This window comes from Rissa tridactyla, chromosome Z (assembly GCF_028500815.1).
Source record: "Rissa tridactyla isolate bRisTri1 chromosome Z, bRisTri1.patW.cur.20221130, whole genome shotgun sequence".
In the NCBI taxonomy this organism is placed as follows: Eukaryota; Metazoa; Chordata; class Aves; order Charadriiformes; family Laridae; genus Rissa; species Rissa tridactyla.
The window spans coordinates 71629067-71641722 of NC_071497.1; the positions used below are offsets into that span (position 1 = coordinate 71629067).

General features: G+C 46.6%; 1 protein-coding gene across 1 annotated transcript in view; it reads left to right on the top strand.

The window, feature by feature from the left end:
• Positions 1-11481, top strand: part of PLCXD3 (phosphatidylinositol specific phospholipase C X domain containing 3) — an 88637-nt gene extending 77156 nt beyond the window's left edge. The window contains exon 3 of the mRNA XM_054185189.1: positions 11325-11481. Within this exon, the coding sequence (XP_054041164.1) occupies positions 11325-11481 (157 nt within the window). The remainder of the gene's footprint in view (positions 1-11324) is intronic.
• The last annotated feature ends 1175 nt before the right edge of the window (positions 11482-12656 follow it).

Consider the following 12656-nt stretch of genomic DNA (forward strand, 5'->3'; position numbering starts at 1 on the left):
GTAAAATTGGATGGAGGGGGTGAAAAGTTAAAGAGTAGGGATTCAGGCTCATGTGAGTACATCCTCCTGCAGAGGAGTGCTGTTTTTCTTGAACAGTAATGCCTATTTGCAAAAGGCTGGAGGAAAGCGGGGTGTGTGCCTTGCTGGAGAGGGAAAAAATGCCATATGTCACTTTTGCCCTGAGCAAGTGGACCTGCTTCAGTTCTCACTGGTGTTACTGGTAATGGGTGCTTAATGCTAGGCAGCATCACGCTCTGTAAGTGAGACCGGTTTCTCAGTCTGGATTAGATTCTGCTGGCTCCCTGCACTCCAGAAGAAAATCTGTTCCCTGCCTTTAGTGACCAAACTCTCATTAAACAATGAACAGCCCCTTTTTTCTTTTTTTTTGTGTTTACGAAGTTGCTTTTCCTCCTCCTCTCCCTTGAAAGCTCTGCAGAGAGGAATGGCTGTTTCGCCACAGGAGGTCCTGTCTTAGAGCGCTGCTGTCATTAGTCTTCTGTCACGTTGTCAGGCTTTGATGACTCAAACATTTAAAAAAAAAAACCCGACCACCTCTCTTTCTGAACTAAAATAGCCTAAGAGCAAATTTTTTAAACCAAATTTTAATGCAATTAGTTATGTCATATTTTCTTTATGAAAGCTCATAGTGGGATTCACAGTTTTGCTACTTGAACTGAAGCTACTTGAATGTTTAATTATTATTTTTTAAACAAAATTCAATACCACTGGAGTTCACTTGAGATCTTTGATAGATTAAAAGAAAAAAAAAAGTCTTGAATATTCAATAGCTTTGAAAAGGGCTGTGCATGTTTTGTGGTTTAGAGCAGTGTTTCTCAGCTGAGTTTAATGCATCAGAAAATGGTTCCTGAAAGAAATGAAAAACTTAAAAAGAAATCTGCACACATTGCTGTTTATATGAGCAGGCAAACAGAACAGGGAAAACAGAGTTAATAACTGTCAAAGCTGAACCTAGATTTTACTGGGTTGTAAATGAAAATCACTATTTCAATCCTATATGACAAAGTATGTGGCTCCTCAACAAAAAAAGTCTGGAAACGGTGATGTAGGACATGCATGAGGTTAGCCATCCTGATATCCAAGCCATGCTGCCATGATTAATACCTCTGACTGACCTAGTTGGATGCCACCTAGAGATAAAAGCTGTGGTTTCAGAAGAAATATAGCCACATTAAATATCTCTGCATGACACTGCATTGTCCAGCATAGATAGGTCCCTACCGTTCAGATCTCCTCTGCTCTCCCCATTCTCATGCGGGCTTTTTGGTGCATCCAAGAGCCTCTGTGGGAGGCTGCGGGGCAGCATGGGTGGTGGGGTGGATCTGGCTGCTGGTGGCAAGGTGCAGCGGTGGTGGGCTTGGGCTGGACCACAGCCCTTCCCACGAGGTCCTTCCATATCACATCCAGTCACATCGCTTTCATCCCTCTGCTCTCTCACCCTCCTGGGAGTGAGGGACAGCAGTGTGGTACCACCTGGTTCCCAGTCAGTGCAAATAAATGATAGTTCTGCATATCCCTTCAGGACAGAAAATTTTTGACCAAGATTACTGATCTCAATCCATAGTCAAACCCAGGCAGTGTGCCATTCCCCTCCTTCCCCACCACTGCTCAAGTCCCCCAGTCCTGTGGCTTTCCCATCCCTGCCCTGCTTGTGCTGCTAGCTCTCCTCTCCTGATGGGGATGTGGAAAAAGTAGTTGACTTCAGATGCTGGTTTGTGGGGGAGTGCTGCACTGGCCTGGCAGGGTCAGATCTGGCCAGCACCAACCCAGGTTGATGGAGCTGCAGCAGGAGTCCCAGGTGGTAGAGCAGAGGAGGAGACTCCTCTCTTTCTCCCCACTCAGGTTTTGCTGACAAATACACCTTCTCTCCTCCCGGGCTCTAGGCTAAGCCAAGCAGCACGTGTGTGTGTGTGTCTCAATGTTACACAGTGGTCTTTGCAACCCCTAAGGGTTAGAAGTGATTCCTTGCAAGAACTGGGATTGTGGCTGCAAGGGCTGGACTGCACAGCTGCGGGATGCAGCCGACTCAGTAAGTCTGAGGGCTGCAAGTATTCTGCATCTGTCAGCTTTTCCATCTGTTAGCATGTTAACGTAGTACTTTTCATCTTATATGCCCTTCAGAACATTTACTCACTGTGCTGAAACCTCATAACACATCTCTGAGGCCAGTAGGACTCCTGAGCAACTCATCCAGCTTTCACTGTATCATTTACAGCAGAGGCAGCTGAGGCACAGGAGAGCTGGAAGACTTGAGATTGCCCTCAGGAGAGCTAGAGCCTGTCCTGCATGCAGTTTCAGTAGTGGTGTTGCTGTCATTGTTACCAGCATGATACTGTTTTATTAGGAAATATTATTACACCAGCGTAACAGAGTTGTGTCTGTAGTTACAGTATGACTACACCTCTGTTGTTAGTGGAGTAACAGCAGAGATTACTAACCTTGAGTATCTACAGACATGGCCTGTACGCCCATGGCTGTGCTGTCTTCAGCCCTTGCAAGGTTGGGATCTGAACCATTGGTGCCAGAGCTCTAGTGAGACCTTAAGCATGGAGATCAACATCCTCCATAGGAGAGCCAGGACCTGCGTAACACAGAGGCAGTGGTGCTATCGGGGTTTGCACTCTTGAAACGCTTGCATATCATAGAATCAGAGAATAATTTGGGTTGGAAAGGACCTTAAAGATTATCCAGTTCCAGCCCCTTGCCATGGGCAGAGACACCTTCCACTAGACCAGGCAGCTCAAAGTCCCATCCAGCCTGGCCTTGAACACTTCCAGGGATGGGGCATCCACAACTTCTCTGGGCAGCCTGTTCTAGTGTCCTACCACCCTCACAGTAAAGAATTTCCTCCTAATATCTAATCTAAATTTCCCCTATTTCGGTTTAAAAACGTTACTCCTTGTCCTATTGCAACACTCCCTCATAAAGAGTCCCTCCCCATCTTTCCTGTAGGCCCCCTTTAGGTACTGAAAGGCTGCTATAAGGTCACCCTGCAGCCTTCTCTTCTCCAGGCTGAACCCCAAGTCTCTCAGCCTGTCCTCGCAGGAGAGATGCTCCAGCCCTCTGATCACCTGTGGCCCTCCTCTGGACCCATTCCAACAGATGCATGTTCTTCTTATGTTGGGGACTCCAAAGCTGGACGCAGTACTCCAGGTGGGATCTCACCAGAGCAGAGCAAAGGGGCAGAATCACATCCCTTGACCTGCTGGCCACAATTCTTTTAATGCAGCTCAGGATAAGCTTGGCTTTCTGGGCTGTGAGTGCACATTGCCCACTCATGTCCAGCTTTTCATCCATCAGTACACCCAAGTCCTTCTCCACAGAGCTGCTCTCAATCCATTCTCTGCCCAGCCTGTATTTGTGCTTGGGATTGCCACGACCCCGGTGCAGGACCTTGCACTTGGCCTGGTTGAACTTCATGAAGTTTGCTCAGGCCCACCTCTCAGGGCGGTCCAAGTCCCTCTGGATGGCATCCCTTCCCTCCAGCGTGTTGACCGCACCACACAGCTTGGTGTTGTCGGCAAACTTGCTGAGGGTGCGCTCAATCCCACTGTCCATGTCGCTGACAAAGATGTTAAACAGCGCTGGGCCCAGTACTGACCCTTGAGAAACACCACTCGTCACTGGTTTCCACTTGGACATTGAGCTGTTAACTGCAACCCTTTGAGTGCGGCCATCTAGCCAGTTCCTTATCCACCAAGTGGTCCCTCCATCAAATCCATGCCTTTCCAATTTGGAGACCAGGATGTTGTGTGGGACACTTTGCATAAGTCCAGGTAAATGACATCTGTTGCTTTCCCCTTACCTACTAATGCTGTAGCACCATCGTAGAAGGCCACCAGATTTGTCGCCGTGGAGACCAGCTTCAGTGCAGGTAAGGCCTCACTGGGGAAGGGGATCGCGGCGGATAAGGCCGGCAAAGGGCTCTTTTGAGGGCTCTTTCGAGGGCTCTTGTAGCCAGGAAAGGCGGCTAGCTCGTGCCGAAACCGGCAGCTCGGGGGCGGGCTGCTGACGCGGCAGGGGCGGAGTCAGCGTCACACGCGGCAGCTCTAAACGGGTGGTCCCGGAGCGCAACGGCCGGCCGCTGCGCACCCAGCACGCGGGTAGCCTACGTGGGTCACCCAGGGCGGCACCGCAGTGCGAGCGAACAAACAAGGAGCAGCATTTCGTACGGTGGGTCACTGGAAGCCTTGAGTCTAAGGTAAGCAGAAGCTGGGCAACCACAAGCAGAGGAACATCGGCGTGCAAGGGCACCGGCTCAGGGCGCGAGGGAAGCAAACGGCAGAGATCCTCCATCTCCCGGCACGAGAAAAGAACATGGCCGCAAAACAGTCAAAAGCTTCTGCGAGGAAGAACGTGGGAACTCAGACTGAGCTCCTCTGCAAGCATGTAGCTGTGCAGGTCTCGGGCTGTAATGAATGCCTGAGTCTGGCACTGCTCCCACAGGGTTCCAGAGACACTGTGTGCATACGGTGCGATCAAGTAAATGATCTGCTCAGGAAGGTGGTTGAACTGAAGGAAGAGGTAGAAAGGTTAAGAAGTATTAGGAACTGTGAAAACGAAATAGATTGGTGGAGCCATACCCTGAGGCAAAGGCAGCAGGAAGAGGCTCTATCAGAAGTGGATGACCCACTTCCCTCCTGTCACCAGGCAGAAGGAGAGGACTCAAGGGATAAGGGGGAGTGGTGTCAGATCCCTCCTCGGAGAGGTAAGCGAAACCTCTCACAGCCCCCCTCACCATCCCAACTGCCCTTACGTAATAGGTATGAGGCTCTGGAAATTGAGGACCAGGCGATTGAGGATGGAGAAGCTGATCCATCCAGTGAAATGCACAGTGCTCGTCACTCACCCCCACGCCTCAGGACGTCCTCAACAAAGAAAGAAAGAAGGGTTATTGTAGTAGGTGACTCCCTTCTGAGAGGAACAGAGGGTCCTATCTGTAGACCGGACCCATCCCACAGGGAAGTCAGCTGCCTCCCTGGGGCCAGAATTAAGGACATACGGAGGAAACTCCCTTCCCTGGTCCAGTCATCAGATTACTATCCGCTACTGATATTTCAGGTAGGCAGTGACGAAGTAGGTACCAGAAGTCTGAGGGCAATGAAGAATGACTTTAGGGCCCTGGGACGGCTGGTTAAGGGATCGGGAGCACAAATAGTGTTCTCCTCTATCCCACCATTTGCAGGGGTAGACGAGGGGATAAATAGGAGGAGCCAGCAAATTAACTCCTGGCTCCGCGACTGGTGTGTCCGGCAGGACTTTGGCTTTTTTGAACATGGGCTGATCTACAGGAAACCAGGCATGCTGGCATCAGGCGGGGGAAGCCTAACCCGAAGGGGAAGAAAGAGACTGGGACAAGAATTAGCAGGGCTTATCCATAAGGCTTTAAACTAGGTTTGATGGGGGATGGGGACGAAACCAGGATCACAAAAGTGGTGCCTGGGAGCAACATAGCAGTGCTCATGGGTATAAGTGATAGCAAGGTCTTGCAGCCTGTCTCAGCGATGGTGGGGGATAGTGAATTGTGTGGCAGCATAGACAGAAGGAGTAGTGATAATTTGGTAACTACAGTAGTGTCCGAGAATGATCAGGTGCAAATCAGGGCCTGTCCCCCCAAGAAAGTGGTAGGACAATTAACCCAACTGAAGTGCATCTACACTAATGCACGCAGCATGGGGAATAAGCAGGATGAGCTGGAGGCCATCGTGCAGCAGGGGAACTATGATGTGGTTGCCATCACGGAAACGTGGTGGGAAGACACACACAAGTGGAGTGCTGTAATTGATGGCTACCAGCTTTTCAGAAGGGATAGGCAAGGGAAGAGAGGTGGTGGGGTGGCCCTCTATGTTAGGGGCGGTTTTGAATGTCTGGAACTCAACGCTGTGAATGACAGTGTTGAGTGTGTATGGATAAAAATCAAGGGGAAGGCCAACAAGGCAGATATCGTGATGGGAGTTTGTTATAGACCCCCTAATCAGGATGTAGAAACTGATGAAGTATTCTATAAGCGGCTGACAGAGGTCTCACGATCATCTGCCCTTGTTCTTGTGGGGGATTTCAACTTCCCGGATGTCCGCTGGGAATACTACACAGCAGAGAGGGAACAGTCACGGAGGTTCCTGGAGTGTGTGGAGGACAACTTCCTAACACAGCTGGTGAAGGAACCTACTAGGGGAAGTGCCCTACTGGACCTACTGTTTGTTAACAGAGAAGGTCTTGTGGGGGATGTAAAGGTTGGAGGTCATCTTGGACAGAGTGACCATGAAATGATAGAGTTTTCAATTCTTGGTGAAGCGAGGCGGGGAGCCAGCAAAACTGCCACCTTGGATTTCCGAAGGGCAGACTTTAGCCTGTTTAGGAGCATGGTTGAGAGTGTCCCTTGGGAGGCAGTTTTGAAGAGCAAAGGTGCCCAGGAAAGCTGGTCATACTTCAAGCAGGTGCTCTTAGAAGCACAGGTGAAGGCCATCCCCATGTCCCGAAAAACGAGCCGACGGGGAAGAAGGCCAGCCTGGCTAAATAGAGAGCTTTGGCTGGACCTCAGGAAAAAAAAGAAGGCTTACATTCTCTGGAAAAGGGGCTTAGCAACTTATGAGGATTATCAAGATATAACAAAGCTATGCAGGGGGAAGATTAGAAGGGCCAAAGCTCAATCAGAACTCAGCTTGGCCACTGCAGTTAAAGATAACAAAAAGAGATTTTTCCAGTGTATCAACAGAAAAAGGAAAACTAGGGAAAATATAGGTCCACTGATGAATGAGACGGGTGCCCTAGTGGTGGAAGACACAGAGAAGGCAGAGTTACTGAATGCCTTCTTTTCTTCGGTCTTCACTGATAAAACCGTCCCTCATGCATCTCATACCCTGGAGTCAAGGGGGAAGGTCTGGAGAGAGGAAGATTTTCCCTTAGTTGAGGAGGACCGGGTCAGAGACCACTTGGCCAAGCTGGACATTCATAAATCCATGGGCCCTGACGGGATGCACCCGCGAGTGCTGAGAGAGCTGGCAGATGTTATCGCTAGACCACTCTCCATCGTCTTTGAAAAGTCATGGGGAACAGGAGAGGTGCCTGAGGACTGGAGGAAGGCTAACGTCACTCCAATCTTCAAAAAAGGCAAGAAGGAGGACCCAGGGAACTACAGGCCGGTTAGTCTTACCTCTGTCCCTGGGAAGGTAATGGAGCGACTCATTCTGGATGTCGTCTCCAAACACATAGAGGAACAGGAAGTTATTGGAAGTGGTCAGCATGGATTTACCAAGGGCAAATCATGCCTGACCAATCTGATAGCTTTCTATGATGTTATAACGGGTTGGCTGGATGAGGGGAGAGCCGTAGATGTCATCTACCTTGACCTTAGCAAGGCTTTTGACACTGTCTCCCATAACATCCTCATTAGGAAGCTGAGGAAGTATGGGCTAGACGAGGTGACAGTGAGGTGGATCGAGAGCTGGCTGAGTGACAGAACCCAGAGGGTTGTGATCAGCGGCACAGAGTCCAGTTGGAGGCCTGTAACGAGTGGTGTCCCTCAGGGGTCAATACTTGGACCAATTTTGTTCAATATATTCATTAATGACCTAGATGAGGGGACAGAGTGTATCCTCAGCAAGTTTGCTGATGATACCAAGCTGGGAGGGGTGGCCGACACTCCGGAGGGCCGTGCTGCCATCCAGCGTGACCTGGACAGGCTGGAGAGCTGGGCAGAGAAGAACCTAATGAGGTTCAACAAAAGCAAGTGTAGGGTCCTGCACCTGGGAAGGAAGAATGCCAAACACCAGTATAGGTTAGGGGCGGACATGCTGGGAAGCAGCTCTGAGGAGAAGGACCTGGGGGTCCTGGTAGACAGCAAATTATCCATGAGCCAGCAGTGTGCCCTTGTCGCCAAGAAGGCCAATGGCATCCTGGGCTGCATAGGGAAGACTGTGGCCAGTAGGTCGAGGGAGGTCATTCTCCCCCTCTACTCTGCACTGGTGAGGCCACAACTGGAGTACTGTGTCCAGTTCTGGGCTCCCCAGTTCAAGAGGGACAGGGAACTACTGGAGCGAGTCCAGCGAAGGGCAACCAAGATGATTGTGGGACTGGAGCACCTCCCTTACGAGGAAAGGCTGAAAGAGCTGGGACTCTTTAGCCTGGAGAAGAGAAGGTTGAGGGGGGACCTGATTAATGTTTACAAGTACCTAAAGGGTGGGTTTAAGGAGGACGGAGCCAGGCTCTTTTCAATGGTTCCCAGCGACAGGACAAGGGGCAATGGGCACAAGCTGGAACATAGGAAGTTCCGTTCAAATACACGGAAAAACTTCTTTACAGTGAGGGTGACAGAGCACTGGAACAGGCTGCCCAGGGAGGTTGTGGAGTCCCCTTCTCTGGAGATTTTCAAGACCCGCCTGGATGCAGCCCTGAGGGATGTGCTTTAGGCAACCCTGCTCTAGCAGGGGAGTTGGACTAGATGATCTCTAGAGGTCCCTTCCAACTCTGAAGATTCCGTGATTCCGTGATTCCGTGACTTGCCCTTGGTGAAGCCATGTTGGCTGTTGCTCGTGCGCAAGATCATTTCTTATCAACATTGCAAGATATCTACAAAGACCATAGTATATATTGGGTTTCTGTGAGCACAGTCATGTAGGTGGCTGCCACACAGCATGGTTTGTTCTTCTGACTAAAACCCTTAATGAGAACAATTACAAGTTTGAGGCATGCAGAGAGTGGAAATTACAAGGAAGGGTGAACAAGGTTTGTGCTGCTAGCACAAAGGCACCCTGAGGAATGTTAAAGGACGCTTATTCTAATAATTATTGTGAGCATGTGAGATATTTGTACTGAAACGGAGCAACGTAGGGCTTCTTACAGTCATTGATGTGATCTACTTTCAAGATGGCATTATGGGAGGAAGATGATCTGTATGGGTTTTTTCTATGAATTTTTATCATAAGCAGGGTTGCGTAGCCTAGATCAAATCTTAAAGGTCAGTGGAATCTTTTGTTCAGATATTGTTTTTTTACAGGATTTTGTTCATTTGCTTTTCTATGCAATAAGTTTTTTTTTGGATAATCTGATTCACTTTTTGACTTATTTTTAAATGCACTCTAGTCTCATGAACAAAAGATATCTGTGACTTTAACAGTTTGCATACGAGCAAAGGGTCAAGCAACTGTGTCCTGTGTGAAATATCAGTAAAATGTAAATAACCCATTTAACCATCAAGCCTAACTGGAGATGAAATGGCAGGGCAAACTAAGTTTAATTTAGAGCACGAATCAAAAGGAGGCATGACTATTAAAGGCTGGCTTAATAAGAGCACAGTAGGAAAAAGAAAACAGTGTTTCAGTCTATAAGGCTAAGTGTATAGACAGTAAACTCTATGGTGTGAAGACAGAATTACATCAGAACCAGCTTTAGAACAAATAAAGGACACCAAAAGAAGTTAATTACGCCTCAAGGGGGAGTAAAATATCAAGGGTATCAACTTATGCAGAAGGAAGGAAGGAAAAGTCTGTGCTTGTCTACGATCAGTCAGTTCACCTTTAAATCTGAAACTCTTTGAACTTAAGTAGGATGATATTAAAGACAAAGGCAACATACTGCCATCTTAGAAGTTCAGCCTTGTGTCTTTGCCCAGTGTTCGTCAGTCTCTCTTGCGTGTGACAGACGCAGTGGAGTTTTCAGCTTCTCTGAGCTGCCTTTTATCACCTTGGTGGTCCATGCTGTTCTGCTGAGATCTGTCCTGGTTCTGGTTGCTCACAGATCTTTTCAAACAGTCCAGGCATTGATGGATATTTAACACCTGACCTGTGCCTGTTACAATGCCACGGAGTGCAGCTTTTCAGGATTGCATAAACTTAAATCTAAAGATTCTGGCTGGGTTCTTATATAGCAGAGTGCTTAAGCTCAGTTTTATGAGCTGGTGTGCATACATTCATGTGCTTCAGTCATATTGAATCAATGTGTTGCTAGTCTTAAATGTGGATCTTACTCTGGATTTAAGCCCATTTTGCTGAAGCAAAACCTTGATGTTGTTCATTCTCTTGCAAAATCATAGAGGGGGCTAATTATAACGACTTGGGTTTTTACTGTACAAAATTGTTTTAAAAAATGACTGATTCTGGTGGCCACTGACAAGTACAATCTGTGACTGCTAATAGTTCTGTTTTCTTTAGATCTGTTTTCCTAAGGCTTTGGGGAGCAGATTTAGGTTCAGCGTGTTCAGCTTGATTTAAATTTCTGTCAGGCCAACATTTTACATGTACCTTGCCTCTGTGAAAAAGGCTGTACAACATGCTGGCTGAGGGGGAACCACAGATGTATAGATTTTAGAGCAAAGGGAGAACACAGTCTTCATCTAAACTGACTGTGGTTCTGCCCAATCTGTAGGTTCTTTTATTTAACTCAGCAGCTTGAGGTTGACCGAGAGTGTATTTTTGGAATGACATCCAGGCTTGATTTAAAGACTCCAAGTGCTGCAGAGTTTGTCACAGTCATTGTGAGTTTGTTCCAATGGCCAATTACCCTTTCTCTGAAAAATACACTTTCTCTGAAAAATCTGTACCTTATTTTTTGGAACTCTGATCACTTCTTCTGGATCTTGCTGCTTGACTTGCTCAGAAGGACTGAGCCATATTCCTTTATTTTCCCATGGATATTTCTTGTGATCATTAATTTATATTTCCATGGTGTTAGAAAAAATTCTTTATACTCACAAACCAATTAGGCAGACATCTTTTACACCTCAGTATTCCCATGCTAAGGGTCCTACATAATAAAATATGCCATCTTAGAAAAGAGTTGTTATGACTGTGGTGTGCTTTATTTCAGTTACTAACTGCTGGTTTATGATTAAATATAATCCATGGCTAGGATATTAATACTGGGAAAGAAAGGGTCATTGGTATATACTGTACTTATATTGCAGAAATCATGGTTGCTCCAGCGTCCCCCAAAATATTAGTTTCAGTATTAACTTAAATGTGTCAAACATGCTCTGCAGACGACTTGAGTTCTCTGTTACTTCTTCTTCCATTAAGAAATCCAATGGAGTCATATGGCCAGATAATATCAAAAAGGTATCTGGTCCTTGCCCCTAGGCAAGATCAATGTGAGCCTGTAGGATCTTCCTTTCATTCTTTTCTACTGAGAAGTTGAAATGTAATCAACATATATTCTTTCCACAGAGAATCAAAATTATACAAAGAAGCGTTTTCAAAAAGCCTGAGCAGTAACCTGTGTCCTTTTTCACGTGGTTCCCTTAGAGTCACTATTGCCTTGATGCATTTGTCTTGCTGATTTTTGAGTAATTATTGTTCCTGTTTTCTCCTTAGGGCTCTTCCTGCAATGATGCAGTGGGTCCGAACTCAGAAACCAGGAGAAAGTGGTGTGAATATTATCACTGCAGATTTTGTAGAACTTGGTGACTTTATCAGCACAGTCATAAAGCTCAACTATGACCTGGATGAAGGTGAAGATGACACTACTTGATAGTACTATAATATGTGTGTTGTTGCATTACTTAGAATTAAAAAAAAAAAAAATTGCATTTTAAAAGAATTATCTTGTAAAACACTGATCTTCCTATAACACACTGAGGTGTTTAGGGCTTTAGTGGGTGGGCGTGGGGGAAATGTTTTAATCAATTATGATCATTTTTTACATTTTTGTTTCATGTGAAGAGCAAAACCAAACATGTTTACAGTGTTTGATAAAAGAAGGCCATTTACATGTTTTCCATAAGGTACCAAATACGATTCATTTGTCTTCTATGGTTATGAACAGTGCCAAGAAATTTGCTGCTTTCGGAGCAACGGGATGTATATTGCCCTCTGCCTGCCTATGGCAGGATTCCTAATGGTGTGCACGTCACACCGGGAGACCGAGGACAGTATATCTGGCCCAAAAATTTTAAGCCGCTACACTTCATCTCTTAGGTGGTTTAACTGATCGTATTTATCAGTGAGCTACAGGTTTAAATGCCTTTGTGAAGTAAGTCCAAAGTCATGCCTTTAACACACTCATCATCAGTGGACAGTAAACATGGTGTATTACATAGCTTGCACAGAGCACAGACTAAATACTGCTTGCTTTTCATTCTCAAAATGGGGATTTCCAACGTCTCTGCCCTAGGCCAAGTCAGCAGATACGTCGTGCTGGCCTAACTCTGTACCAGGAGCTGCCAGGGTGTATTTTCCCTGGTTGTAGCAGGAACAAAGTTAGGCCAGCTTGGAGCAGCACTCCCTCCCAGGATTCATTTCATGTAAGAGCCTGATCTGTCATCCACTGAATTTAATAGGGAAATTTCCTGTGTTTAGCATGGATTTGGCATAGGATTAGTAAATCGTGTCTACTGTAAGATGGACAGGATTTTTTCCTATAGTGGAAACCTGCTTTCTGCAGAACTAAAACTGCATTTAAAAAAAAAAAAATAGGTGCAGTCTAAGATTCTCTTTAAGGCAGCTACAAATACAACACTTTTCTGCTGATTACAAAAAAAGTCAGTGCTGGTTTCATCAGTGAAAAATTGCTGTACTGAAGAGTAGTTCAGTTTCTAGCTAGTAACAATATAGTCCTTCAGTTGTTTGTGGGATATAATACAGCGTAACACATGGTTGGAAGTCTACTGAATGGCACTGTTCTAGCAGCAGAATCGCTGATCATCC